Here is a 24,016-nt window from a genome sequence, read left to right on the forward strand (position 1 = left end):
ATATGACATGCAGCATGGTCAAGCAAGTTCATGTTTTTGACAGTTTACTAAACAACTACTGATTTACAACTACAGAGTTACCGCAAGTCAGCACAAAGACAACAGGAGCACTGCCTCCCCTATTTCAGCACCATTTCAACATAAACATTTCAACATCAAACCAACAAGGCTATATATCCTTAGTGTATTACACTGAAAACAAACTTAAAGATAACAAAAACAATTGTCCAATCAATGTTGCTAAATATTATGTGGCTGTCCATGGTACTGATTTCTGTCTGTCTGTGTGTGGGTGCGTGTGCCTGCAAGTAAAAAAAACCAAATTGGATTCACACTGGATGTAGACTAGTTGAACACCAATGCCATCCTCCTCTCTTTCATGTTGGCAAAACGCTCTATATTTCTGTCATACAGTACACTTGTAGTTTTTGTTGTCATAGGCTAGTAAGCATTTTAGCTAGGTAGCCTAACTTCCTTGCATGGGCAACAATGAACCAGCTAAGTTAGCTAGCTAGTTAATGTGAGCCTAAAAGGAATAGGCTACATCTAGGCAACATATTGAACTTCAATCGTCTCAGGCCAGTGGCACAACATATTAATTTATGGTTAGATCAGAATCGCTGTCATAATCATTGGCCTGTACAGAGAATTAAGTCAAAACCACAATACCAAATCCCCATCTCCATCCATGGCTTAGGAAAAGGCAAGCTTTAGCAAGCTAGCTACTGCAGGACACAAGCAGACCAGAAACTAAAATTACATTTTGCTTAGGATGTGATTTGATTGGTGTGAAGCTGTAACGGCTTTCTTCTGTGGACGAAGGAGAGGACCAAAGCGCAGCGTGGTTAGTGTTCATCATGTTTAATAAAGACAAAAAAACGTGAACACTACAAAATACAAAACAACAAATGTGAAAAACCGAAACAGTTCTGTCTGGTGCAGACACACGAAGACAGAAGACAACCACCCACAAAACCCAACACAAAACAGGCTACCTAAATATGGTTCCCAATCAGAGACAATGACTAACACCTGCCTCTGATTGAGAACCATATCAGGCCAAACACAGAACTGGGAAAACTAGACACACAACATAGAATGCCCACTCAGCTCACGTCCTGACCAAACTAAAACAAAGAAAACACAAAAGAACTATGGTCAGAACGTGACAGAAGCCAAATCCAAACTGGCCTCCCTAGGAGGGCGTTTTTCTGCACCTGGATAACCCACAGTGGAGGTCAGCTCAACTCTGATTGGCTAATTATTTTATACTTGTTGTATCAACAAATGCTTGCTGGCATCACTCAATCAAATGCTACGGCCGCAACATAACACACTATTTTTGTCCAGACAGCATCGGATACATGGGCTACACATACTGAGACAGAGGGGCGCTGTTTCCCTCGCTCTGATGATTTCTCTGATGAAATTCAGCCACTTGTGAATTCACGGAAAATTATGAAAACCCAGAGAGACTAAAGAGGAATTATTTAAGAATTTGTATTTTATTTATTGGTCAAATATTTTGGGAAGCCTGGCTTCTATTGGCATCCATGAATACACACCACTGTCATCAATACAGATTAAATTCCAGACAGCTGTAATGAGTTTCTGGCCACAGTGGGGGTGTGGACTAACCCATTCATAGATGCTAACTACCTTTAGCGCCTATTGACGATAGTATCTTCTGGTCGGGGGAGTTTTGTTAAAACGCAACCCTTTGCGGTACGGTTTAGGAAACATAAGGAAGACATCTTTCATATCAGCGGGAAAAAATAAATGACAACACACCTTTATAGGGCTAGGGTTAGTGTTCCCACACGGCCATATCTCCATGTTACATCGCTTGTTTATGGAAGACATAGGCCTGTGCTAAGACCTGTGCTAATTAGCTATCTAGCATGCCCTGAACACCTGTGTATAAGCATAACTGGGGAAGAAGTGTAGTCTGATGGAGGAACACATATCTTGTGGATCTGCACAAAACTGCTACAGTAAATGTATATTTTTTATTTGAAGGATTCTTTCTCACTGGTGAAAGATAAGGGCCATATGTTTCGAAAGCCATATTACAAGCAATGACTATTGGTGTTTCTAAGGGCTCCTGAGTGGTGCAGCGGTCTAAGGCACTGCATCTTAGTGGTTGAGGCATCACTACAGACACCCTGGTTTGACTCTAGGCTGTATCACAACCGGCCGTGATTGGGAGTCGCATAGGGCGGCACACAATTGGCCCAGCGTCGTCCTGGTTTGGCCGGTGTAGGCCGCGTCATTGTAAATAATAATTTGTTCTTAACTGACTTGCCTAGTTAAATAAAGATTAAATGAAAAAAAATACATTAAAACATAGCATTGGGATTGTAGTTCACATAAGGCAGCTTTGGGTGAAACTGAACTGTAGAAAGAAGGCAGAATGCCGTCTAGAGTTTGAGAGCTAGGTTTTGACTAGATCTATGGTTCACAGCTACAGACGTAACTAACTTTTCGTGGCAGGTTTAGAGAATTTACGCAGCAGGTGAGAATAATTAACATAGCAGGTTAGGAGAATTCAGTTAAAGTTAGGAAAACGTTTCGCTAAAATTCTCCCCGACTAGACTTGAACATACAGCTTTTTTTAAACCATTTGCTGTTTAACCAAATATTTTTTAATTATATTGCCAAGACAGTCGAGTGATCATTCTAATGATGGAAATACATGTCCTCAAAGATGCAAGGCAGGCGGGAGCAGACGAGATCAGGTGAGATGGGACCATTCTAGCACAGTGAATAATGAACATTCTGCTCATTTTCTCATAGATTAAAAACATTTGATCTCAATAGTTTTCTGTTCCCTAAACTAGAACACGTTACGAACAGAGTGGACTAAGTTTTGTAGACTTTACCCTTTGCCAAAGTTTTAAAAAATTACATTGTTTATGAGTGCAAGGGTGAATTTAGTTATTACACAGGTGCACTTCACAGTGTCTGCTTCACCTAACCCAAATATGCAAATACATGCTAGAACGGGCCAATAGGATCCCACTAGCTCGTGCTTGGCTCTGCCCACCTCCTTGCTTGTTCTGCCCACTATGATTAATTTGCTCCCATTGGAAACGACAGGTTGTGGTCTATCTTGGGTTAGTTATAAAAAATATATTTTATTCTAGACAATGAGAGGGCAGATAAGGTGAACAACAAGCACAACTCCGATATAAAGTCGTTTTTTTCCAAAGTTGCCTAAATGCCACGTGCGTCCACTTACATCAGTGCATTCAAAAACCTAACCAGTTGATCAAATAAGAATCACGTTGCAAATTAGCAATTACATTTTTGTTGACTTCCATACAAAAATTCCTCACTTTGTGCTTTATTTTCGTGAACAGATTTTGGGCGGAGTTAAATCTCGCTTCGCCTCTCCCTCTGGTATTACATCTAGCCGCAACCACCTTCTTCGATGAGGGTGGATGACATCCAATATCTAGCCGCAACCGACAGGGAGCGCCAATCATAAGTGGCAACAGTAATTTAGTTGTTTTTCTTCCGGTTGCATATCATTCAACTTCCGAGTCAAATGCGTTAGTTCTAAATCAAAATACGGAGAATCTAAGGAGTTAGCAAGCGACTGTGTGGTGTTTTAATGAAATTTATTATTTTGGATTTTAAAACCAGAAGCGTATAGTAACAGATGGCAGGTTTACCCCCCGGAGACCCGCAGTTGGTCTCTATGATCGTCAATCATTTGAAAACGCAAGGTCTTTTCGATCAGTTTAGAAGGGACTGCTTGGCAGACGTGGATACAAAGGTAACGACCGTTATGAATGGTGAATAGTAACAAGTAGCTAGCCAGCAAGTAATCTACAATTTGCCATTATACAGTAGCTAAGCATTAGTCTAAGCATTAATAATCTTGTCCAAAAGCTGTTGCCTTCGCGAGTTGCTACAATAGTACCCATGTTTCAGGTCGCGAGACGCTGCCCTGGATCAGACCTACCACAATTTGTTTTTTCAGACAGGATTTAGTGCACGCATAACCAATAAATTGCAAACATGGCTGTGATAAAAATGTTGTTAACTAGCTAACGTTATTCACTATTTTTAGCCTGCATACCTGAATTTAAGACAACGAGTGGACAACTTTGTGTCCAATCATCTCTCTAACCACACATGGAGTCCTCACTTGAACAAGAATCAGTTGAGAAACAACATCCGACAGTTGGTGCTTCAGTAAGTAATTCGTGAGAGTTCACATATGGCCCTATTCAGAAAGCACAAGTTTTGGTAATGCATGTGGATCTTAGCAAAAATGTACATTTTCATCATATTTCAATCTGGTCTCAGAGCATTTCGTATTATTCTGAACGAAATCCACGAAATCCAATTTAGTATGATATGTTACTTTTGGTATGGTTACATAAGGCATATGGTTACGTAAGGCAAAATCGAAAGTAGGGTGGATTGGTGAGCTTATAACATCTAGCAAACATCTAGCGACCCAAAGATTGCAAGTTCGAATCTCATTGCAAGTTCAAACTTTAGAATTTTAGCTAATTAGAAACTTTAAAACTACTTTTTTAACTACTTAGCATGTTAGCTAACACTTCCCCTAACCTGAACCCTTCCCCTAACCCTTACCAGAATAACCCTTTTAGCTAACTCCTAAACTTAACTCTAACCTTAACCCAACTAACGTTAGCGAGCTAGCTAACGTTAGGCACCTAGTTAACGTTAGGCACCTAGTTAGAATTTGTAACATATCATACATTTAGCAAATTTGTAACATATTGTATGTTTTGCAAATACGTAACAGTGTACGTTACGTAACATTTCGTAACATTTCATACGAAATGGGCGATGGACATCCACAAATTAATACATACCATACTAAATGTAGTGTCTCAGATTTACATACAGAATAGTACGAAACGGTCTGAGACCAGGTTGCTTATTTCCACAGGGGCTGTGAATGTGCAACCCTGTATCTCTCTCTATTCAGTCACTTACTATAACTTTTTAAATCATATGTCATGGTAGAACATCAAGAGACAGTGCATCCACGTTTGTGTATATGAACTGAATTCTCTTCTGATCTCATGGCAGGTCTGGGATGCTGGAGCAGGGAGTTGACAGGATAGTTGCTCAGGTGGTGGATCCCAAAATCCATCACACCTTCAGGCCCCAGGTGGAGAGGGTGGTCCGTGAATTCATGTCCCCTGGCAGCTATGTGGATGAACCCCCAGTCCCGCCTGCTCCTGTAGAGGAGAAACAAGACTTTGACCTGCCAGTGCAAGGTGAAATACAGTTGAATGCTTCTAGCAGGTCTTTAATCTGTCTATTATTGTCTGGTCCAATTCCAGGAAGAATATCTTTCATATTTGCAGAGCACAACAATTTATCTGTTTTGTTCGTAAATGTAAATGGGATTGTGACTGAAAATGGTGTGCTTTTGGATTATTGTCTGACTTAACATTCGTCTGTATGACTCAATGATAATGTTGGATTCCCAGCTCCTTCATCTGCCCCTGCTACTTCAATGGCCAGAGATGCCATGTCCATCCTGGATACCATCACCACCCTGAACCAGGAGGCCAGCTCCCGGGCCAGCTCCAGTGGAGAGAAGGGCCTAAAGGGGGGCTCTGAGAGGGACCAAGACCCAGAGGAGTTGATGCAGGAGTCTGAAGGAGGAGAGCAGGACATGAGTCTGGTGGAGGAGGGAGAAGAGGACCAGGACAGGAAGACGCCAGAGAAAGAAGAGGAAGCGAAGCTTGTGTCAGAGGCCCAGGCTATGGAGGTCAAAACAGAGGACGTACAGGAGCAGATGGACTCTGAGAGAGAGGGGATGAAGGGTGAGGGGGAAGAGGTTGGGACTCAAGAGGAGGCAGAAGAGAGAAAGGAGGGGAAGACCATAGGAAAGCTCAAAGATGAGGTACTGAACAAGGATGTTGATCCACTTCAGTCCCCCAATGAGAAACACCATATCAATCAGAAGGCCAGAGAGAGGTTAAAAGAAGGTGAGAAGGCTTGTCTTGAATGTTTAGGTTTATGAATTTGATTAAGATTATCACTACACTATGACATCGTCGAATCATTAAGTAGGAATTGAAAGCCTCAGGGTTTCAGGTACCATTAACCATTTGTTTCGTGTGTAATTCTTCATCAGAATATTCTCTGGAAGACTCTGACCTTGATGGCCTCAGTGACATCACTGTGAGCTCTGTCCACACCAGCGACCTGTCGTCCTTTGAGGCGGACAGCGATGATGAGCAGCCACCGTCAGATTCTACAGAGGACGGCGAGGTCTCATCTGAAGGTTTGTTTTTGTCCATGTATTATTTCTCAGTAAGAAGCATTTATTTAGAGATACGAATAACTGAAACAGTTTCAGATATCAAGTGAAAACAGAAGCTATTAGAGGGCAATATTGAAGCTAATATTTCCTTGTAAGTAATTGGTTTTTATTCTGTGTGATCTCAAGATGAAAAGTCTGAGAAAAAGAAGACCAATAGAGAGGAAGACGATGAGAGCCCAGAGCGCAAGCCTCGTCGACAGGCCTACGTCCACAAGCCATTCCTCTACTCCCGTTACTATAGCGACTCTGACGATGAGGTCACTGTGGAGCAGCGTCGCCGGTCAGCGGTAAGTGACGGGCTCAGGCTGATATTTATGGTAAAGACATGCCTGCAAACTGAAAATACAAAAGTTGTGGGCAAAGTGTTTTTGTGGCTGGGTTTAATCAAACTTGTTCTATCTATCTCCTTACCTCTATTCTCTCAGGCCAAGGACAAGGAAGAGAGGCTTTTCAAGAGACAGCAGAACAGGGAACGCATGGAGGAGAAGCGTCGACAGAAGTCAGCTCAACTAGAAGACCAGGGTACTTGTAACATCAATATATTCCACAATGTGCTTTTCCCTGGCAGACTAATTAGTGTGTCAACCTTTTATACCTGAGTCATTTGACTTTTGTTCTTGTAAAAGCTGAGGGTGTGGTAAATTGTCCATTCACTGTGATGTTAACTCCCTGTACAGAGAGCAGGCAGCAGACCTTTTCCCCCAGCCTGGAAGCTCAGGATCCCAGGGCCAAAGAGGCTCTCAAGGAAAAGAAGGTTCTTGAGAAGAAGATGGCCCTCAGTAGGAAGAGGAAATGGGACTCACGGTGTGTGTGTGTTTGTAATTGTGTGGACCTATGGATGTTTGAGTTACTGGATACATAGCCATGTCACTAAAGTCATTTTACATTTTTCAGGAAAGAGGGAGATGTTATAGGCAAGAGAAAGGGAGATGCAGCAGGAGAGTTCAACAAAAAGGAAGTAAGTGTTGAATGAATATCCTAACTTGTGACTGTATGCTCACCTTGGCCATTGGTTTAATGAAATAAATGTTGTTTATTGAGTTAAATAAATATTTTAATTATGGTGAAAGATAACTTGTTTTAGAATTGTGTGCTGATGTATTTCTCTGCTACCTCACAAACAGGAAGCAAAGGGTATTTCCTCAAAGAGCTTGCAGCACAAGTCAATCAGAAAAGTCTCTGAGTCTGCAGCATCAGAAGAGAGGCACAGGAGGAAGAGTGTCAGCACTTCTGAGGAATCTGGAGAACCTAGAAAGCTGGCAGACAAAAGCCGGACACATTCCTTTATCCTGGACTTGGAGCAGGGATCTGAGTCACCACTCAAACAGCGACCTGCTGGAAAGTTTGACCGGCTTTCCCGCAAAGAGTTAAACCCTAAAGAGCGCAAAGAGAAAGAGTGTAGCCTGTCGGACGAGCGCACCAAGCTTAAGCAAAAGTTGGAGAAGAGAGTAGTAGGTGAATCCCACACAGATGAACCTGAGCAGAATGAAGGGGCCCACATTGAAGTATCCTCTGATGACAAAGGGGAGAGAAAGTCCAAGGTGAAAGGTGACAGGAAAGTGTCAGTGAATGCCAGGGAAGGTAGGGCATCTGTGTCAGAAGGAGGTGTCTCTGACGAGGGGGCTAGCAAGGAAGCCACAACCAAGAAGGGGAAGGCTCCATCAGTTGAAGCTGCCAAAGTTGAGAAGGACAGAGAGAAGGAAAAGAACAGGGAAAATGAGAAGGAAAGGGAGAAAACCAAAGCAGAGAAGATTCCATTAAAAACTGACCCTAGGCAGTTACTCCGTCCGGATTCCACCGGCTCTTCTGAGGAAAGGTCTGATATGGAGCCTGGATCAGAAAGCATCAAGAAAAAGGATAAACACCCCAAGGAAGTCCTCAAGAGGTCAAAGAGCCACACAGAGGACAAACATGTAGAAAAACCCAAGTCTAAGCCAGACATTGAGAAGGAGAAACCCAGAACAGAACATGTTACTCAGGAAAACCAGAAACCAAGTAAGTCCAGCTCTGAAACTGACAAAGACTCCAGAAAGTCCAGGGAGACAGAGCCTGGAATGAAGGTAAAGGTCATGGAAAAGTCCAGATCCAAGTCAAGGGAGGATAAGAAAGCTCAAGGTTTGGAGGTCAAAAACAAAGGTAGCACATCAGGCAGTAGACCTGATGCATCAAAGGAAAGAAAAAGAGAGGGAAGCATGAAGGAGCAAAGGAAGGACACTCAGGAAAACCCACCAGAGAAAATGGAAGGCAGGAGTGGGAAGAAAATGGTTGATAAAAAGGCCCAAAACCCAGAGAAGAAAGAGTCCCAGGATGAGAGAAAAGGATGTAAAGCAGATGAAAAGTCGGATAAGTCTTCAATCTCCTCACCTGCTCCAGATATTACGGAACCTCCTCTGAAGAAAGGCCCTCAATCCAAAGACGCAAGCACAGACTGGGATCCCACCGATTCCACCATTACCACCTCTGCCTCTGTTACCTATGATGCTTTGAGTGACGTCACCCCTGAACTGGAGGATGATGACGGTGAAATGCCACTCGGTGAGGTGGAACCACGTCCTTTGACAACTGGGGCAGATGCTCTTCTGACTTTGATGGACATCTGTACCTCAGCAGATGCAAGACTAGGCCAAGGAAGTGACATCACCGGGGCCATGCAGCGAGAGGCCTGCCCAGAGCTCTCCTTCCAAGAAGCAGACATAAAGATGAAAGAGGCAGCTCTGACCCTGCTCTCCATGGACCCTGAGAGTATACTATCTCCTACCTTAGTCACTCCAGCTACACAGGAAGTCACAGAGGCAACCATACCTGCTCTGCAGCGGAAGGAAACTACTAAACCTGTTGCAAAAGATCAGGAAGATTCTGAGCATGTTCTGGAAATGGACGAAAGTGATCTAACAGCTACTGCCTCATCAGAGAAAATGGATGAACAGTCAAGGAGCCAAGGTAATGTGTCTTGTGACAACAGCTATATGGTCAGTTCTTCTTTTCTTAAAGTATCACAAGGCAATGGAGAGTATTTGGATGACTTATTGTTAGTTACATTACAGTCGATGTTCTGGCCACAGATATTCTCGCCACAGGGGTGAAAGATACGGTGGTGTCAACATGGACATTAGTTGAAGGGATGTCACAGGTGAGAATGGCTTATGGTGTTTCTATTTCATTCTAGTTCTATAATATAAATATCAGTTAAATGTTACTCAGACTTTGAGAGCATCTTTGTTCCAACTCTTTCAAAGGAAAATAAAGCTACTGTTGACAGAGATGAGGAAAAACCAGGCCATGCTGATGTTGTTCCTGAGCAAGAGCCCGTATTGGGACCATCAGTCGACAAACAATGTATAAGATTCATACCTTTATCTTAACCTTGTACATTCACACTCCTCACCAATGGGTTTTAAACAAACTCCCAAGTTTCCAGATTTTCCTGCATTCCTCCTTTCTTTTGTGTTTTTTTTTCAGTTCTCCCCCAAATAAAGTTTGTGTGCTCTGTTAGGTTTTTTTGAGGGTAAATTTGCTCATCTTTGTTTTTGCTTAGATGAGACTCAGACTGAGAAGACAAAACTGCTGGCCATGGAACATGAGTGTCAGGTTAAGATGGACATTGATAACATTAGTAAGTCATACACAACTGCAATAATATTTAAATACCAATCCTTAATATTCTTTGACATACACTGAGTGTATAAAACATTAGGAACACCTGCGCTTTCCATGACAGAGTGACTCGGTGAATCGGGGTGAAAGCTATGATCCCTTATTGATGTCACTTGTTAAATCCACTTTAATCAGTGTAGATGAAGCGGAGGAGACCGGTTACAGGATGATTTTTAAGCCTTGAGACAATTGAGGCATGGATTGTGTGCCATTCAGAGGGTGAATGGGCAAGATAAAATATTGAAGTGGCTTTGAACAGGGTATGGTAGTAGGTGCCAGGTGCACCGGTTTGAGTGCGTCAATAACTGCAACGCTGCTGGGTTTTTCATGCTCAACAGTTTCCTGTGTATATCAAGAATGGTCTACCACCCAAAGGACATCCAGTCAACTTGACACAACTGTGGGAAGCATTGGAGTCGACATGGGCCAGCATCCAGGATGGAGCACTTGTAACACCTTGAAGAGTCCATGCCCTGACGAATTGAGGCTGTTCTGAGGGCAAAAGGGGGTGCAACTCAATATTAGGAAGGTGTTCATAATGTTTTGTATGCTCAGTGTTCTTCTGATAGAAATACGATAAAAAAAAATTAAAAAATGATTGGATTTATATGGCACCTTTCTACCAACTGATGCTCAAAGCGCTTTACATAGTAGGGGGAAACTCGCCTCATCCACCACCAATGTGTAGCACCCACAGTGACCGTTTTTGTGCCAGAACGCTCAACATACATCAGCTATCAGGCGGAGAGTGATATATGCCCGTGAGGGCGCTGATAGAATGGAACCAGGTTGGGAATTTGACATCGGGGTCTTACAATAAGTGCCATGGGATTTTAAATGACCACAGAGAGTCAGGACAGCTGTTTAACATCCCCCTACGCAGGGCAATGTCCCATTCAATGGCTTTGGGTTATGGGATATCCTTAGACTAGAGGTAAGAGTGCCCCCTACTGGCCCTACAACACTACTTCCAGCAGCATCTGGTCTCCCTTCCAGGGAACGACCCTGACCCTGCTTAGCTTCAGAAGCAAGCCAGCAGTGGGATACAGGGTTTAACGTCATTTGCAAAACATAAAAAGTTTTTAAAAAGATATATATATATATTTTTTAAACTTTTTATTTAACCAGGCAAGTCAGTTAAGAACAAATGCTTATTTACAATGACGGCCTACCGGGGAACAGTTGGTTAACTGCCTTGTTCAGGGGCAGAATTACATTTTTTTTTACCATGTCAGCTCGGGGATTCGATCTAGCAACCTTTCGGTTACTGGCCCAACCACTAGGCTACCTGCCACCCCAAGAATAGAAGGAGGACTGACTGTATTTTGCGAAAAGTTCCAGCCCCCACAACCAAACCAACCGTAAAAAAAAAAGCGTTTTGAAATGCTGTTAATATCCAAGCTTATGTATTGACTTTAGACCTGAATGCCAATGCACTTTCATAACCCTGTTGCATGTAGTTTTGACTTTGTGTAACTCCAGTCCTGAAAAGACTGTTTTAAAAGGTGATCTCCTCCTTCCACCATCTCAGATAAAGACCAGACTGAAGCACAAGAGGAAAATGGAGTCCCTGAGTCTGTAAGTACTCACTTTTGGCAGTTTAGCATTCATGTTTTGCAAGAGCACCACAGTCTTTTCTGGTTACATTTTTGTGAAGGCTAAAGTGACTGTTACTGCTTTCCTCTGTTAACCTTTATATGTGTATTTCAGGGGAAGTGTGACACACCTGAAAAACCAAGGGAGACTCGACGTGGTCGGCCATCAAAGCTGGTCAAACAAGCCAGTGAGTCTCTGATGAGCTTTATGCAATCCACAGGTGTTTATGTGTCACGCTGTTCTTCTTTGATCTTTACTTGTTGTGTTGTCTCTCTTTCTGTTATGTGTCTGAGGAACGGTTTTAATTTTGATTGTTTTGTTGCAGGCAATGCATCCAAGTCAGACGGACAAGAGGACGAGAAAGAATCCGACCTGTCTGAAATGGTAGTTATCTGCCCTCTATGACTGAGTTTAACATTTTATCTTATGGAAGCACGTAATCTTTATTTCGGAAAAATACATGCATTAAATTTGTTTGGAACCTTGTTCCTTGTTCAGGAGGACAAAATGGAGGGAAGAGTAACCCGCAAAGGAAGGCTATCCGGTCAGAAAGCTACCACGGCCAAAGACTCCGGTACATTAATTTAGACAAATCGGTGTTAATGAGTAAAAACTGAATGTTTTGGTATTCTTTTATTACTCGTTCACGTGACATTTGGCCAGCTTCACATCTCAAATTGGGAAGACCATCTGAGTTTGTAAATCTTGTGCCCTTTCTGCAATTTATCAGGTATGGAGAAAAATGAGAAGGACAGTCGAGAGCAGCAGTCCAAGCTGTCTGTGGAAGTGAGTAAAGTAAGTATAGTCCCTACCTATCAGTACTGGCATTAGGTAGTAAAAATGTCACTACCTATGGGTAACTGCCAAAACAATGGAAACACTTGAGTAAATTAGGGATATAAAGTGTATTGAAGCAGGTGCTTCCACAGGTGTGGTTCCTGAGTTAATTAAGCAATTAACACTGCATCATGCTTAGGGTCATGTATAAAAATGCTGGCCAGGCCATTATTTTGACTACCATGGCAATGCCACCATAGGATGACAATGTCCCCATCCACAGGGCACTAGTGGTCACTAAATGGTTTGATGAGCATGAAAACAATGTAAACCATATGGCTGTCTCAGTCACCAGATCTCAACCCAATTGAACACTTATGGGAGATCCTGGAGCGGAGCCTGAGACAGCGTTTTCCCTCGCCATTAACAAAACACCAAATTATGGAATTTATCGTGGAAGAATGGTGTTGCATCCCTCCAATAGAGTTCCAGACACTTGTTGAATCTATGCCATGGTGCATTGAAGCTGTTCTGGCTCATGGTGGCCCAACGCCCTATTAAGACCCTTTATGTAGGTGTTTATTGAAGAATGGCGCCGTAGAAGATGGCTGCCGTTTTATGGGCTCCTAACCAATTGTGCTATTGTGTTTTTTCGTGTTATTTGTAACTTTTTTTGTACGTAATGTTTCTGCCACCGTCTCTTATGACTGAAAAGAGCTGCTGGATATCAGGACAACGATTACTCGCCTCGTACTGGACAAAGATTTTTTTCTTTAACAAGTCGGACGCAAAGGATTTACTTCAGACACCCGACAAGTCCCAAATCCCCATCATTCGCATGAGAAAGAGATGTCGGGGTGCCTTATAAGGATCCGACGGCGAGTGGGTAATCTGCCTCTACCATCAGTCCTATTAGCCAACGTACAATCATTGGATAACAAAATAGACGAGCCTCAATCACATTAAAATCTGTAATATCTTATGTTTCACCAAGTCGTGGCTGAATGACGACATGGATAACATACAACTGGAGGGGATTATGCTGCATCGGCAAGACAAGGGGTGGCGGTCTGTATATATTTGTGAACAGCTGGTGCACAAAATCTAATATTAAGGAAGTCTCAAGGTATTGCTCGCCTGAGATAGTGTGGTCTGCAGCTTATCATGAGATACTCTATCTACCAAGAGAGTTTATCTATATTTTTCGGAGCTGTCTATTTACCACCGCAAACCGATGCTGACACTAAGACCGCACTCAATGAACTGTATAAGGCCATAAGCAAACAGGAAAATGCTCATCCAGAGGCAGCGCTCCAAGTGGCCTGGGACTTTAATGCAGGGAAACTTGAATCCATTTTACCTAATATCTACCAGCATATTAAATGTGCAAACAGAGAAAAAATCTGACCATTATTCTATCCTCCTGATTCCTGCTTACAAGTTAAAACTAAAGCAGGAAGCACCAGTGACTCAGTCAATAAAGAAGTGGTCAGATGATGCAGAAGCTAAGCTACAGGACTGTTTTGCTAGCACAGACTGGAATATGTTCTGGGATTCTTCCGATGGCATTGAAGAGTACACCACATCGGTCACTGGCTTCATCAATAAGTGCATCGACGATGTCGTCCCCACAGTGACCGTACGTACATACCCCAACCAGAAGCCATGGAATACAGGCAACATCGGCACTGAGCTAAAGGCTAGACCTGCCTCTTTCAAGGGGCGGGACTCTAACCCGGACACTAATAAAAAATCCAGCTATGCCCTTCGACAAACCATCAAACAGGAAAAGCGTCAATACAGGACTAAGATTGAATTGTACTACACCGGCTCCGACGCTCGTCGGATGTGGCAGGGCTTGCAAACCATTACAGACTACAAAGGGATGAACAGCCGCGAGCTGCCCAGTGTTACAAGTCTACCAGACAAGCAAATTACTCCTATACTTGCTTCGAGGCAAGCAACACTGATGCATGCATGAGAGCATCAGCTGTTCCGGAAGACTGTGTGATCACGCTCTCCGTAGCCGATGTGAGTAAGACCTTTAAACAGGTCAACATTCACAAGGCCACAGGGCCAGACGGATTACCAGGACGTGTACTCCGGGCATGTGTTGACCAACTGGCAAGTGTCTTCACTGACGTTTTCAACCAGTCCCTGACTGAGTCTGTAATACCAACATGTTTTTAGCAGAACACCATAGTTCCTGTGCCCAAGAACACTAAGGTAACCTGCCTAAATGACTACTGACCCATAGCACTCATGTCTGTGGCCATGAAGTTCTTTGAAAGGCTGGTCATGGCTCACATCAACACCATCATCCCAGAAACCCTAGACCCACTCCAATTTGCATACCGCCCCAACAGATCCACAGATGATGCAGTCTCTATTGCACTCCACACTGCCCTTTCCCACCTGGACAGAAGGAACATCTACGTGAGAATGCTATTCACTGACTACAGCTCAGCGTTCAACACTAAGCTAAGGACCCTGGGACTAAACACCTCCCTCTGCAACTGGATCCTGGACTTCCTGATGGGCCGCCCCCAGGTGGTAAGGGTAGGTAACAACACATCTGCCACACTCATCCTAAACACAGGGGCCCTCAGGGGTGCGTGCTCAGTCCCCTCCAGTATTACCCATGATTGCATGGCCAGGTACAACTTCAACACCATTAAGTTTGCCGACGACACAACAGTGGTAGGCCTGATCACCGACAATGACGAGACAGTCTATAGGGAGGAGGTCAGAGCCCTGGCCGTGTGGTGCCAGGATAACAACCTCTCCCTCAACGTAATCAAGACAAAGGAGATAATTGTGGACTACAGGAAAAGGAGGACCGAGCACGCCCCCATTCTCATCGACGGGGCTGCAGTGGAGCAGGTTGAGAGCCACATCACCAACAACAAACTTTCATAGTCCAAACACACCAAGACAGTCATGAAGAGGGCACGACAAAGCCTACTCGCCTGCAGGAAACTGAAATGATTTGGTCCTCAGATCCTCAAAAAGGTATACAGCTGCCCCATCGAGAGCATCTTGACTGGTTGCATCACTGCCTGGTATGGCAACTGCTCGGCCTCCGACCGCACTACAGAGGGTACATCACTTGGGCCAAGCTTCCTGCCATCCAGGACCTCTATACCAGGCTGTGTCAGAGGAAGGCCCTAAAAATTGTCGAAGACTCCAGCCACCCTAGTCATAGACTGTTCTCTCTGCTACCGCATGGCAAGTCTAGGTCCAAAAGCCTTCTTGACAGCTTATACTCCCAAGCCATAAGACTCCTGAACAGCTAATCAAATGGTTACCCAGACTATTTGCATTGCCCCCCCCCCCCCCCCCCCCATTTACGCTGCTGCAACTGTTTATTATCTATGCATAGCCACTTTAACTCTACCTACATGTACATATTACCTCGACTAACCTGTGCCCTTGCATATTTTTTAGTGATCTATTTTATACTTAACACTTATTTTTCTTAAAACTGCATTGTTTGTTAAGGGCTTATAAGTAAGCATTTCACTGTAAGGTTGTATTTGGCACATGTGACAAATACAATTTGATTTGGGATTGTTTTATTTTGGCAGTTATCTGTATAAGTACATGCATTATGTAATGTTATATTGCCCTTATACCCTTGCTCACATGGTTTGCTATTGTAGGACAATGCGGGTGAAAAGGCCACAGAATCCAGAACGCCACGCAGAGGACGCTCGTCTAAAACCTTTGCGGATGAGGAGGAACTTAAAGAGGTTATATCATCCTTCACTGCTCACTCCCCTTCTGCCTGTGTGGATTGTATGTTGATGAGGTATGTGAGTTGAGTCTGTGAGGTAACCATGTTAGATGTTCTCTATACAGCCTGAGAAAGTGGAGGAGACCCTGCCTCGCAGAGGCAGATGGTCAGGTGCCCAGGCCAAAGACTCCACCACAGGTAAGAGGTTCCACCACAGCCATTTGGAAATTCAAGAGCTATATGCTTCCATAGCTCTACTCTGTGCTAGGCCTATTTAGTACCTTCAATCTCTTGTTTCTGATATTGAGATGGGTGATAGCTAAGATGCATGCCAAGTTCATCGTCTTTTTCCTGTGTGCCCCTCAACTATTCAATTTTTAGTCATTATCAACACATTTCACACAAAGTAAACGTATTACTTCCCTACACAGGAAACCAGGAGAAAGAGGAGGAAGAGAAAACAGGAGAGACATCGGAAAAGCCAAAGGAGAAACGGGAGGTAAGTTCAGTCGACATGATCAGTTTGGCATAGACCTTCATTCATTCAGCAGGGGGGTCTCATTCAGCTGGGGGGGCGGTGGTCTCATTCAGCTGGGGGGGTGGCGGTCCCATTCAGCACGGGGGTGGCGGTCCCATTCAGCACGGGGGTGGCGGTCCCATTCAGCACGGGGGTGGCGGTCCCATTCAGCACGGGAGTGGCGGTCCCATTCAGCACGGGGGTGGCGGTCCCATTCAGCGGGGTGGCGGTGATAAAACATGAGGGGAGCAGGCCAACATCAACTATTTATATGGCCACACAGATCACTTGTTAACAGCTGATTGACTCAGTATTTCAGATCAGGGCTCTCTGTTTTGTTGTTGTATCAGATTCTTCAAAAAGATGAGGAGGCGGAGAAGAGTGAGCAGAAGAGAGGCAGTAGACGGGGAAGACCAGCTAAACCTCCAATCTCCAAGCCAAAGACAAATGAAGATGCAGAAAGCTCTCATTCCAAGGAGACCACTGATACTCGTGAGTTTATTTTTTAAAAGTTTATTTCAATCCACAATATAATCTTACTGCAAGATCCAAATACTTTCATAATGCATGATTGGGTGTTAAAATTGATTGTTAACAACTATGAAAACTATCATTGTCAATGCACTTTCTAAGTGCATGGAGGGGAGTTAATACAGAACTCAGGAAAGCTTGGTCTGGCATTTGTTACAGAAACAGTCTCTTTCTCTTAGGCAAACCTGCAGTGAAGAGGAAGAGGTCTGAGGAATCTGGGGAGGTGTGTCCTTTTCACTTCTCTGACCACAAGGTTTACTGAGCCATGGCCTGGTTCCTCTTTGACCCCCAGTCTCTACTCCTGCAGACCTCATAGATCTGAAAGGACTGGATACATGAGTTATATGGGAAATTGTAGGGCTAGGTGCAGCCATCACCTGTTGCTTACACTTATCCAGTCCATTTTAGATCTATGAATCCCGAGGAGCTGGTTAGAGGAAGGCCCCTGAGATAAAACGGAACCGTAGCAATTAGTCCTTCCATTGACAGAGAGGTGTGTGTTTTAAAGTGAGCTTTGATTCTGTTGAAGGGGACCCAGCCTGAGGAGGAGGGGACCCAGCCTGAGGAGGAGGGGACCCAGCCTGAGGAGGAGGGGACCCAGCCTGAGGAGGAGGGGACCCAGCCTGAGGAGGAGGGGACCCAGCCTGAGGAGGAGGGGACCCAGCCTGAGGAGGAGGGGACCCAGCCTGAGGAGGAGGGGACCCAGCCTGAGGAGGAGGGGACCCAGCCTGAGGAGGAGGGGACCCAGCCTGAGGAGGAGGGGACCCAGCCTGAGGAGGAGGGGACCCAGCCTGAGGAGGAGGGGACCCAGCTTGAGGTGGAGGGGACCCAGCTTGAGGTGGAGGGGACCCAGCTTGAGGTGGAGGGGACCCAGCTTGAGGTGGAGGGGACCCAGCTTGAGGTGGAGGGGACCCAGCTTGAGGTGGAGGAGACCCAGGAAAGTGACCTGAAGGAACAAGAGGAGAAACAACATGGAGAGGATAGTGGTGAGAAGAGATGCAATACTTTTACTTCCGCACACTGTGGTCCAAATGACACTCAATCAACCCATGCCATGTAATTTTTTCCCCAACTTGTTCTGTCCCTCCCTTTCTTTTTCAGTGAGCCAGTCTGACGAACCGGAGAAGGGGACAGAAGAGGGCTCCAGTGATAACAAAACAGATGAGGTACGTAGAGAACATACACAGTCAAACTGACTTTAGATAGAATAATAATAATATACATTATCTTTGAATGGTTTTGATCAGTCTCAAACCAACCAAAATGGTGTTTGAATGGATTCCCCCCTCCCCCATGGGACTCTACCAGGGTGAGGAGGACAAAGACACGCCTCAGAAGAAACCTGCTCGTAGGGGAAGGCCCTCGAAGGGAGCAACATTGACGTCAGAGGAACCGGGTATGGCTCAGGGGGTCTAGGTAGTTAGGAGGATATGATTTCCATGGAAATTCATTTTGTAACTTGGCAAAACATTTATCGATGGCTGTTGGAGAACTCTGATCTCATACATGTATGTATTCATTACAGTTTACTCTCATAGGAGCAGGTTAAACTGGGTTAGAAATGAGAGGGGTTGAAACGTTGTTGCATCTATTAACACCACCATGCTTTTGACTACTGTGTGACCATGCACACTTTTTCATTGTAAACAGAAAAGACAGTATCTGAGAAGACCGACAAAAAGCCAGACAAGAAAGAGAGCGAACAAAAAGAGGAGGAAGAGGAGGAAGAGACGCCCAAATCCAGAACTGCGACTCGAGCTGCTGTTCGCCTTGAAGCTGAGAGGTAAACGATGTGTCACATGACATGTGTGATATACACTACATGGCCAAAATTTGTGGATTCGGATATTTCAGCCACACCCATTGCTGACAGGTGCATAAAATCGAACACACAGCCATGCAATCTCCATAGATTAACATTGGCAGTAGAATGGCCTTACTGAAGAGCTCAGTGACTTTCAGCGTGGCATCGTCATAGGATGCCACCTTTCCTACAAGTCAGTTCGTCAAATTTCTGCCCTGCTAGAGCTGCCCCAGTCAACTTTAAGTGCTGTTATTGTGAAATGGAAACGTCTAGGAGCAACAACGGCTCAGCCACGAAGTGGTAGGCCACACAAGCTCACAGAACGGGACCACTGAGTGCTGAAGCTCGTTAAAATAGATTGTCCTCGGTTGCAACATTCACTACCGAGTTCCAAACTGCCTCTGGAAGCAACATCAGCACAAGAATTGTTAGTCTGGAGATTCATGAAATGGGTTTCCATGGCTGAGCAGCTGCACACAAGCCTAAGATCACCATGCGCAATGCCAAGCGTTGGCTGGAGTGGTGTAAAGCTCGCCGCCATTGGATTCTGGAGCAGTGGAAACACGTTCTCTGGAGTGATGAACTACACTTCACCATCTGGCAGTCCTACGGACAAATCTGGGTTTGGCAGAGGAGGAGGAATAATGGTCTGGGGTTGTTTTTCATGGTTTGGGCTAGGCCACTTAATTCCAGTGAAGGGATATCTAAACGCTACAGCATACAATGACATTCTAGATGATTCTGTGCTTCCAACTTTGTGGCAACAGTTTGGGTAAGGCCCTTTCCTGTTTCAGTATGACAATGCCCCTGTGCACAAAGTGAGGTCCATACAGAAATTGTTTGTCGATCAGTGTAGAAGAACTTGACTGGCCTACACAGAGCCCTGACCTCAACCCCATCGAACACCTTTGGGATGAATTGGAATGTTGACTGGGAGCCAGACCTAATCGCCCAACATCTGTGCCCGACCTCATTAATGCTCTTGTGGCTGAATGGAAGCAAGTCCCTGCAGCAATATTCCAACATCTAGTAGGGAGGCTGTTATAGCATAACAGCTAACGGGGGGGGGGGGCAATTCCATATTAAAGCCCATGATTTTAGAATTAGATGATCTACGAGCAGTTTTGTCCATGTTGTGTAGATTCTAGAACATGGCTGACTTAGTGCTTAAAGGGATAGTTCAGAAAAATTACAAATGTATATATCCGTTTCCTTACCTTGAAAGCGGTCTATGGACAAGGAGAGACTGCAATCCACACTTGGGTTTTGTTAAACTAAATACTGCCACCAACCACTCATATTAGCGTCTTTTAGTATTTTTCCACAACAAGGAAGTCAACGTCCCCCAGTTAGCATGTTTTAAATGTCATGTCTAAATCAATCAAATTTCAATTACATTTATTTATAAAGCCCTTTTTACATCAGCCGATGTCACAAAGTGCTGTACAGAAACCCAGCCTAAAACCCCAAACAGGGTTTCTACACAAGCAATGCAGGTGTAGAAGCACTGATTTTTTTCTGATTAAAAAAAAAAAAAATCTCAAAGTAAATAGTCATTGAGCTACAGTTGAAGTCGGAAGTTTGCATACACCTTAGCCAAATACATTTAAACTCAGTTTTTCACAATTCCTGACGTTTAATCCTAGTAAAAATTCCCTGTCTTAGGTCAGTTAGGATCACCACTTTTATTTCAAGAATGTGATATGTCAGAATAATAGTAGAGAGAGTGATTTATTTCAGCTTTTATTTCTTTCATTACATTCCCAGTGGGTCAGAAGTTTACATACACTCAATTAGTATTTGGTAGCGTTGCCTTTAAATGGTTTAACTTGGGTCAAACGTTTCGGGTAGCCTTCCGCAAGCTTCCCATAATAAGTTGGGTGAATTTTGGCCCATTCCTCCTGACAGAGCTGGTGTAACTGAGTCAGGTTTGTAGGCCTCCTTGCTCGCACACGTTTTTTCAGTTCTTCAAATTTTCTATAGGATTGAGATCAGGGCTTTGTGATGGCCACTCCAATACCTTGACTTTGTTGTCCTTAAGCCATTTTGCCACAACTTTGGAAGTATGCTTGGGGTCATTGTCCATTTGGAAGACCCATTTGCGACCAAGCTTTAACTTCCTGACTGATGTCTTGAGATGTTGCTTCAATATATCCACATAATTTTCTTTCCGAATGATGCCATCTATTTTGTGAAGTGCACCAGTTTCTCCTGCAGCAAAGAACCCCCACAACATGATGCTGCCACCCCCGTGCTTCACAGTTGGGATGGTGTTCTTCGGCTTGCAAGCATCCCCCTTTTTCCTCCAAACATAACGAGGGTCATTATGGCCAAACAGTTCTATTTTTGTTTCATCAGACCAGAGGACATTTCTCCAAAAAGTATGATCTTTGTCCCCATGTGCAGTTGTAAACTGTAGTCTGTCTTTTTTTATGGTGATTTTGGAGCAGTGGCTTTTTCCTTGCTGAGCGACCTTTCAGATTATGTCGATATAGGACTCGTTTTACTGTGGATATTGATAGTTTTGTACCTGTTTCCTCCAGCATCTTCACAAGGTCCTTTGCTGTTGTTCTGGGATTGATTAGCACAGAACGCGTCTCCTTCCTGAGCGGTATGCCGGCTGCATGGTCCCATGGTGTTTATACTTGTGTACTATTGTTTGTATAGATGAACGTGGTACCTTCAGGCATTTGGAAATTGCTCCCAAGGATGAACCAGACTTGTGGCAGTCTAAAAAAAATTGCTGGCTGATTTCTTGGCTGATTTCTTTTGATTTTTCCCATGATGTCAAGCAAAGAGGCACTGAGTTTGAAGGTAGGCCTTGAAATACATCCACAGGTACACCTCCAATTGACTCAAATTATGTCAACTAGCCTATTAGAAGCTTCTAAAGCCATGACATTTTCTGGATTTTTACAAGCTGTTTAAAGGCACAGTCAATTTAGTGTATGTAAACTTCTGACCCACTGGAATTGTGATAGTGAATTATAAGTGAAATAATCTGTCTGTAAACAATTGTTGGAAAAGTTCCTTGTGTCATGAACAATGTAGATGTCCTATCCGACTTGCCTAAACTATAGTTTGTTAACAAGAAATTTGTGGAGTGGTTGAAAAACGAGTTTTAATGACTCCAACCTAAGTGTATGTAAACTTCCGACTTCAACTATACATAATGCCTTTCATACATGATATGTTGCAGTATTGACAACAGTGGGAGTGTATCATTTTCATCTAACCACCACACAGAAAAAAGCACCTAGTGTAACATTGCCCTTAACCATCTTCAGATAATTCTGAAACATTCATAATTAAATATAAGGGAGAAGGGATCAAAGTCTGTCCAACAATATCTTGTTGGGGTTTCTGGCACTGAGGTTGCAAGAAGGCAGTTCTCTCAAGTTGCTTTCCATTTGTATTTTCTCTAGGAACAAACCAAGGAAACCTTCCACCCGAGCTCGAGGTGAAGAGGAGAACACAACAAACACACGGTAGGTTTATGTGTGTGTATGCTTGCGACCGTGTGTGTGACAGGATGTGCTCATCTCATGGTGCTGTGTGTATCCTTGTTAATTTGTATAAACATTATGATTATTTGCTGAAATGCTATATAGTATCTAGCAAACTCGTTTTATAAGGGACCTCTTTACAATTGTCTTGACATGACCCTCTAATATACTGTCAATATGGCGTTATATATGTGTTACTGCATACTCTTGCTTACCTGTTATTACACTTCAGTGGGACGAGAGGACAGGCCTCGGCGTCAGCTAAGGCAGGGGGGCGTAAACGTGAAGCCAGCCCCCCAGCAGTGCGCACTAGAGGTGGACAAAAATCTGAGGAGCCCCCTTCCAAAAGGACCAAGCGATGAACAAATACCTGCTTTCCCCAAGCCCAGGTATTAGAATATTCACGGCGCTGTTGACATATTATTTGAGTTTTAAATGCTTCTTTATTTTTAGCAACACTTCACATAATACATACCGGTATTAATTTTAACAGATCTGAACCCCTCCCCTCTATTCAAGCCTGTGGATATGTTGGAAAGGAACATTTGGGGATGGCATGACAGTATGGTCTAGCAGTGGTGGTTCTCCAAACAGTCACCTGACCTGGATTTAGCTCATGGTGCTTTCCATTTCTATACAGTATTATAGACCCTTCACCATAGGCCCATATGTTTTAGATTGCACTGGTCATTTAAAGATGTTAGCTAAAAATATCTCATGAAACGGAGCATGAGAGACCAATCAAAGGTCTTATGTGGAGAGCCTCATTGACTTTAATCCTAGGACAAAAGACTGGAAATTCTTTGTCACTGACAAATCGACTTCTGTCTGTGTTGGTCACTCCAAGGATTTGCCGTCGTGCAGGCATATGTCCTTTGGTTCCTGCATCACGTGCAAGGGTTTTATATTTTGTCGACCTATAGATCCATTTAGATATCATTCATATAGAGTTGTATAGAAGCTATTAACCTGGGTATAGTCTCACAAGTACTTTTACAATTTGTGTTATGTTTTTTCTCATTGTTTCCGTACCCAGAAGCCTCTTCCTGTTACTGGACTTGAACATGGAAGTATCCATTCTATGAATGTAAAGGAGGTGTTTGTCTTCTCCCTGTGTTTTATTTTCTTCTATGTTATTTTGTTTTTTACTACACAGATTTGTCTGTGCTCCTAACTACTTTCCCCATTAAGTGATTTCTATTTTTGGTTATTTTTGTAACGTGTGCTCACAGAGCTTATGCCCTGTTGTCAGTATTGGAAGAGATTAAATTCCTTTCAAATGGTGAACAATTGGTGTGTGTGGGACTCTTTCCTCACTTATTGACTGAACATTTTGTTTTTGATTATACTGGAAGGTATGTTTCAGGACATTATTACATGTGAAATTAATTCAAAACACATGACGCGTGTTACACTTCACACTCTGCGTATGCATAATTATAGTACTCATCATAGTTTCACACATTTAAACTCCATTGTAAAATCTTCCACATCTGGTAACACTCATGAAGTGCCGTCTAATCCATTTTGCATGTTGAACAACTAAGTTAAGCTTTGTTATTGTTTCAAC

The 24,016-nt window shown here is 43.7% G+C and overlaps 1 protein-coding gene across 3 annotated transcripts; it reads left to right on the forward strand.

Annotated features, from left to right (window-relative positions):
• Window positions 1–3,560: 3,560 nt before the first annotated feature.
• bod1l1 (biorientation of chromosomes in cell division 1-like 1) lies at window positions 3,561–23,733 on the forward strand. 3 transcript variants are annotated; one of them, XM_038993617.1, is made up of 30 exons: window positions 3,561–3,781; window positions 4,079–4,203; window positions 5,077–5,267; window positions 5,484–5,987; window positions 6,137–6,286; window positions 6,452–6,612; window positions 6,751–6,847; window positions 7,003–7,129; window positions 7,220–7,283; window positions 7,450–9,265; window positions 9,370–9,455; window positions 9,562–9,661; window positions 9,861–9,938; window positions 11,511–11,557; window positions 11,690–11,762; window positions 11,901–11,959; window positions 12,074–12,149; window positions 12,306–12,370; window positions 16,015–16,104; window positions 16,214–16,286; window positions 16,520–16,587; window positions 16,956–17,097; window positions 17,316–17,359; window positions 17,666–18,122; window positions 18,238–18,302; window positions 18,445–18,532; window positions 18,787–18,919; window positions 22,366–22,428; window positions 22,679–22,835; window positions 22,940–23,733. In XM_038993617.1, exons 1-29 carry the CDS (start codon window positions 3,665–3,667, stop codon window positions 22,806–22,808), a joined length of 5,289 nt encoding a protein of 1,762 aa, XP_038849545.1. In that variant the 5' UTR covers window positions 3,561–3,664; the 3' UTR covers window positions 22,809–22,835; window positions 22,940–23,733. The 3 variants fall into 3 exon arrangements, with proteins under 3 accessions (XP_038849545.1, XP_038849544.1, XP_038849546.1); XM_038993616.1 differs by having other exon boundaries at window positions 9,388–9,455; window positions 11,690–11,795; XM_038993618.1 differs by lacking the exons at window positions 9,370–9,455; window positions 9,562–9,661; window positions 9,861–9,938 and having other exon boundaries at window positions 11,690–11,795.
• Window positions 23,734–24,016: the final 283 nt, after the last annotated feature.

The sequence above is a fragment of the Salvelinus namaycush genome, chromosome 5 (assembly GCF_016432855.1).
Source record: "Salvelinus namaycush isolate Seneca chromosome 5, SaNama_1.0, whole genome shotgun sequence".
Taxonomy (NCBI): Eukaryota; Metazoa; Chordata; class Actinopteri; order Salmoniformes; family Salmonidae; genus Salvelinus; species Salvelinus namaycush.